Genomic DNA, 4,442 nt, shown 5'->3' on the forward strand with positions numbered 1-4,442 from the left:
ATAACAATAGACGAGCTTGTTTATTTTTTATATAAATATATAGAATTAGGACATCAAAATCATCATTAGTAATAGTAGTAATAATTCAAAAACATTTTATGAATTTGATTTTTAGTCTTTGTTAAATTTTTTTGTCAACTTTTAATTTTTCATTAATATTTTTACATAAATAATATTAATTTGGGATTAATATTTTTTTTATTAAATAATGTGTGCTAATAATTGATAACTAATTGAACTATTGATGCTCACTTAAGATGTCAACTAGATACTAAATCATATAATACGTGCATTTTTTTCTATTTGCTCCAATAATTGCCACTATTAAGTGGTCATGCTGACACAAAATTTAATAGTTATGTGGTAATATGATTTGACTGGATAGATTTATTATGCATGCCATATAATTTATCTACTAAACAACCATATATATCAATAGTTCAATTAAATATAATTTATTATTATATATAAATTGTGGAATGCAATGCAATAAGAGAAATTCTATATATCATAAAATTGAGGGGTTTCGTTAGTTGTTACCGTTAATTTTTATATCAATAGTAAGTTTCCGTCAGTACACTAACCATAGCAACCAGTATTCAAAGACAAACCTAACCAAGGTGACAGAATATTTTACATTAACTACTGGAAAATGAACACCATAGCATGTGGTTCCTCATTTCAAAGATAAGAAACATTTGAGTTATGTAAACTTATCTTTACAACATATAAGAGCAGAATTACTATTCATCCAAAAGATGAGCATGATGCAGTATACTACAAAAGACAAACGAAAATGTGCCTAAAACAGGCCACAAGTTATCAGATACTATTCTAGGCAACAGATGATTGAGAGTGTAGTTTTGAAGAATGAAATCCACACCTATTTACATTTTTATATTTAGCCAAACAAATAATACAACTAGTTTTATTTATATTAACCTAAAGCGACGTTTCATAATACCTCAATTTATAAATGTGGTATAGTTACTCTCATATAATAAACCTATTCATATTTTGATTTTTATTTAAAGCTTTAAAGAATTTATCACCTTCATCCATAATTAATTGAATTAGATTCTTAAAAATATGAATTTAAACTTAATTCAAATTTATAAAATGGGTTTGTAATATAAATTCTTTATTTATTTTATCTATAATCAGTATAAAATTTAGATTTTTCTTGATATACACTCACATTTAACACTATTAAATTAGGTGAATGGATAAATAGTTAACATCCCTTTAAATAATCTTGATAGGCAGGATTAGAGTATTTTTTATATGAGTTGACATTTTTGTTTTTTTCCTCGGCAATGAGTAAATCGCGCTGAATTAATTTACTCTCGGATTATTCTTGGTGGGCCAACCCGATCCAAGGTATTCCACTTTGACACCTATAAATAAAATAGAGAAATCATAGTATCAAATGTTGTTTGCATTGTGCGAGTGTCGAAAATAAACAACCACCATAAATCAAGAAAATAACATTATATTAGCTATTGAGAAAGATGTAGATTGCCAAAGAGACTTCTAGAACAACCAGTTCTTTATTCTCCAAATGAAAATATATGATATTCGTAACAGAAAGAGATGTTCTCTGACTTGTATAAAAAGCATTTCAACACCACCATCTAGCATGCCAAGAACTTAGTACCTTGAAATGGATTTTTTCATGCAAACTTTGTTTCTTACTTTGATCACCTTGGTTGCATCCATCTATGTTTGGCAGAAAAGAAAAACATTAGGTGGCACTAAAACCTTGCCCCCAGGTACTTTTGGGTGGCCCCTAGTGGGTGAAACCTTCCAATTTTTGTTCAACAAAGTTGATGATTTCCTTCAAGAGAGGGCTAAAAAATACTCCTCAGAAATCTTCTGCACCAACATTCTAGGAGAGCCAACATTGGTTCTTTGTGGCCCTGGTGCCAACAAATTTGTCTCCACCAATGAGACAAAGCTTGTCAAAGTTTGGTACATGAAGACTCAACGCAGGTTCTTCAATATCCCTGATCACACTCATGCAGCTAAGCCAAAACAACAAGGTGCTTCTGCTGCTCCAGTGGCGATCTTGGGGATTCTGAAACCTGAAGGGATGTCTAGTTACATGGGGAACAAGATTGGATCAATCATGCACCAACATTTCTTGACACACTGGGAAGGGAAAACAGAAGTGGAGGTGTACCCTTTGGTCAAGGACTTTTCCTTTAGACTTGTGTGTCAATTCTACTTGGGCCTTGATGAGCCCAAATTGGCCACTGAGTTTGAGAACTTGTATTTTGGGATCTACTCTGTTCCTTTGAATTTCCCGGGCTCTAAATATAGTAGGGCACTGAGGGCTGCAGCTGCAATAAGGAAAGAAATCCAATTTCTGATCAAAGAGAAGATTGATGCTTTGAACAAGGGGCAAGTTGTGGATGGCCTACTAGGACATGTAGTTGGAGCTGAGCAAGGTGGAAATTATGTGCCAAGACTTGAAATAAGCAACATCATCATGGGGTTGATGAATTCCAGTCACTTGCCAATAGCTATTACTCTTGCTTTCATGATCAAACACATTGGACAGAGGCCTGATATCTACCAAAAAATCATATCCGGTAATTTAAGATAGTGATTACTTATATATGTATCACATAGGACAAAATTCAAATGCAGTTATTTAGCTGATTTTGACATAATTTTCGTATGAAATTGGATTTTTATCTCAATAAATTATATTAATCTTTAATACAAATTCTTATTACGCATATTATTGAGATGGAATTCCAATAATAACATATAACATTAATAGTAGTTAAGAAATTGTATATAAGTTGTGGCTTTTTTACATATTTTGTGGCAACTTTAAGGTGGTGTGAGATAAAATATAATTTTGGAATTAAGTCAGGAGAATCCAGTTTGTGCTTTTTGCTTTTCTTTTTGGACCCAAACTGCAAGATTCTAAAACAAAATAAGGTTGACATACCACAGCCAAAATATAAGTGGGAGTGACACATAAGGCAAAAGTAGTATTCAGTATGCTTACTTTCTATTCTAAAGTATAACTATATATCATGCCTCCTTTTATTTTGAATCAGAACATGCTGATATTACAAAATCCAAAGGATCTGGTACAGCACTAGATTGGGATAGCATACAGAAATTGAAATACACATGGGCTGTTGCACAGGAGACCATGAGACTCTACCCTACTGCACCGGGTGCATTCAGAGAAGCTTTAACAGATATCACCTATGAAGGATTTACTATTCCAAAGGGATGGAAGGTACCTTGATCAAGAAATATGTTAATATATTGATAATTTGATACATGTAAGTTAACTTTTGTATTAAGTTTGTCATTAACTAATTTACATTTTCACAGATCTATTGGTCCCTTATTGGAATAAATAAGAACCCCAAGTACTTTCCTGAACCTGAAAGTTTTGATCCCTCAAGGTTTGAAGGGAATGTTCATGCTCCCTACACTTGGATACCCTTTGGAGCTGGACCAAGATCATGCCCTGGAAGGGACTATACACGGTTTGTGCTCATCAATTTCATTCACATTCTCATAACCAAGTTCAAGTGGGAAGCTATATTTTCTCATGAGAAAGTTTCAGGTTCTTTGGTACCTATCCCAGCAGAGGGAATTCCTATCCGTCTTCACCACCTTTAATTTTAGTTTTCATGAGTGCATATATAGTGAATATGAAGCGTTTGAAAAAAAATTATATATATCTTGGGTGTATCATAGTTTATCTATGAGTGCAGATTATATGTAAAATATGATGAACATCATAATATAGATGACAAATATGTGTGTGATTGAGATGATATAATAAGAATATTCGCATTAATATTTTCTTGTCATATTAATCAATGGTGTGCAATGAATCACGACTCAACTGAATTTGATTGTTATTGAAAGCAGCGTGATTAGTAGTCAACTTAATAATCGACATTCATTGGACAATGAGATACTGGACCACAAATTCATAAACCAAAAACGACAACGCACAAAACGTAAGATAAAATATCCCTTCTCCAAAAGTCTTTAGAGCGTGCATGCATGATGACAAAAAGACGAGAATGCAATCCATAAAGCAGTTTGCAGAAGGAAACATAGAGAAAGAACGAAACATCGAAGGAGTCAAGGAGACATGATGTAAGATACAACTAAGAGGTAGTAATTATTGTTCACAAAGTTGTTATAGCTTGGCTTATGTGGGTGCCATAAAGTTGGAGACTTCTTATAATTTTATTGTTGAGTTATTTTTTTATACCATAATAAATGTTGTATAACAATAAATAAATAAATAACATATCTTAAAACATTTTGATTTTTTAATGTAATATTAATTACATTTTTTTATTTGTATATAACAAACTATCCTAATTCATAAGAAGTCTTGTGTAAGAAAAAGAAATAAATCTTAAAGTGTTATGTTAACTTTTTTATATAAT

The 4,442-nt window shown here is 31.9% G+C and overlaps 1 protein-coding gene across 1 annotated transcript; it reads left to right on the forward strand.

Annotated features, from left to right (window-relative positions):
• Positions 1 to 1,480: 1,480 nt before the first annotated feature.
• On the forward strand, positions 1,481 to 3,848 carry LOC109790016 (beta-amyrin 28-monooxygenase). The gene is made up of 3 exons (XM_020349100.3): positions 1,481 to 2,594; positions 3,075 to 3,262; positions 3,361 to 3,848. The coding sequence occupies exons 1-3, from the start codon at positions 1,664 to 1,666 to the stop codon at positions 3,652 to 3,654; spliced, it is 1,413 nt and encodes a 470-aa protein (XP_020204689.2). The 5' UTR covers positions 1,481 to 1,663; the 3' UTR covers positions 3,655 to 3,848.
• Positions 3,849 to 4,442: the final 594 nt, after the last annotated feature.

Source organism: Cajanus cajan, chromosome 2 (assembly GCF_000230855.2).
Source record: "Cajanus cajan strain Asha chromosome 2, NIPB_CcT2T_4, whole genome shotgun sequence".
Lineage (NCBI taxonomy): Eukaryota > Viridiplantae > Streptophyta > Magnoliopsida > Fabales > Fabaceae > Cajanus > Cajanus cajan.

Bases quoted from the DNA above. Each gene is read 5' to 3' on its own strand.
- LOC109790016 (XM_020349100.3), top strand. From the start codon at position 1,664: ATGGATTTTTTCATGCAAACTTTGTTTCTTACTTTGATCACCTTGGTT. The intron at 2,595-3,074 runs GTAATTTAAGAT...ATTTTGAATCAG, and splicing joins CTACCAAAAAATCATATCCG to AACATGCTGATATTACAAAA. The intron at 3,263-3,360 runs GTACCTTGATCA...ACATTTTCACAG, and splicing joins CTATTCCAAAGGGATGGAAG to ATCTATTGGTCCCTTATTGG.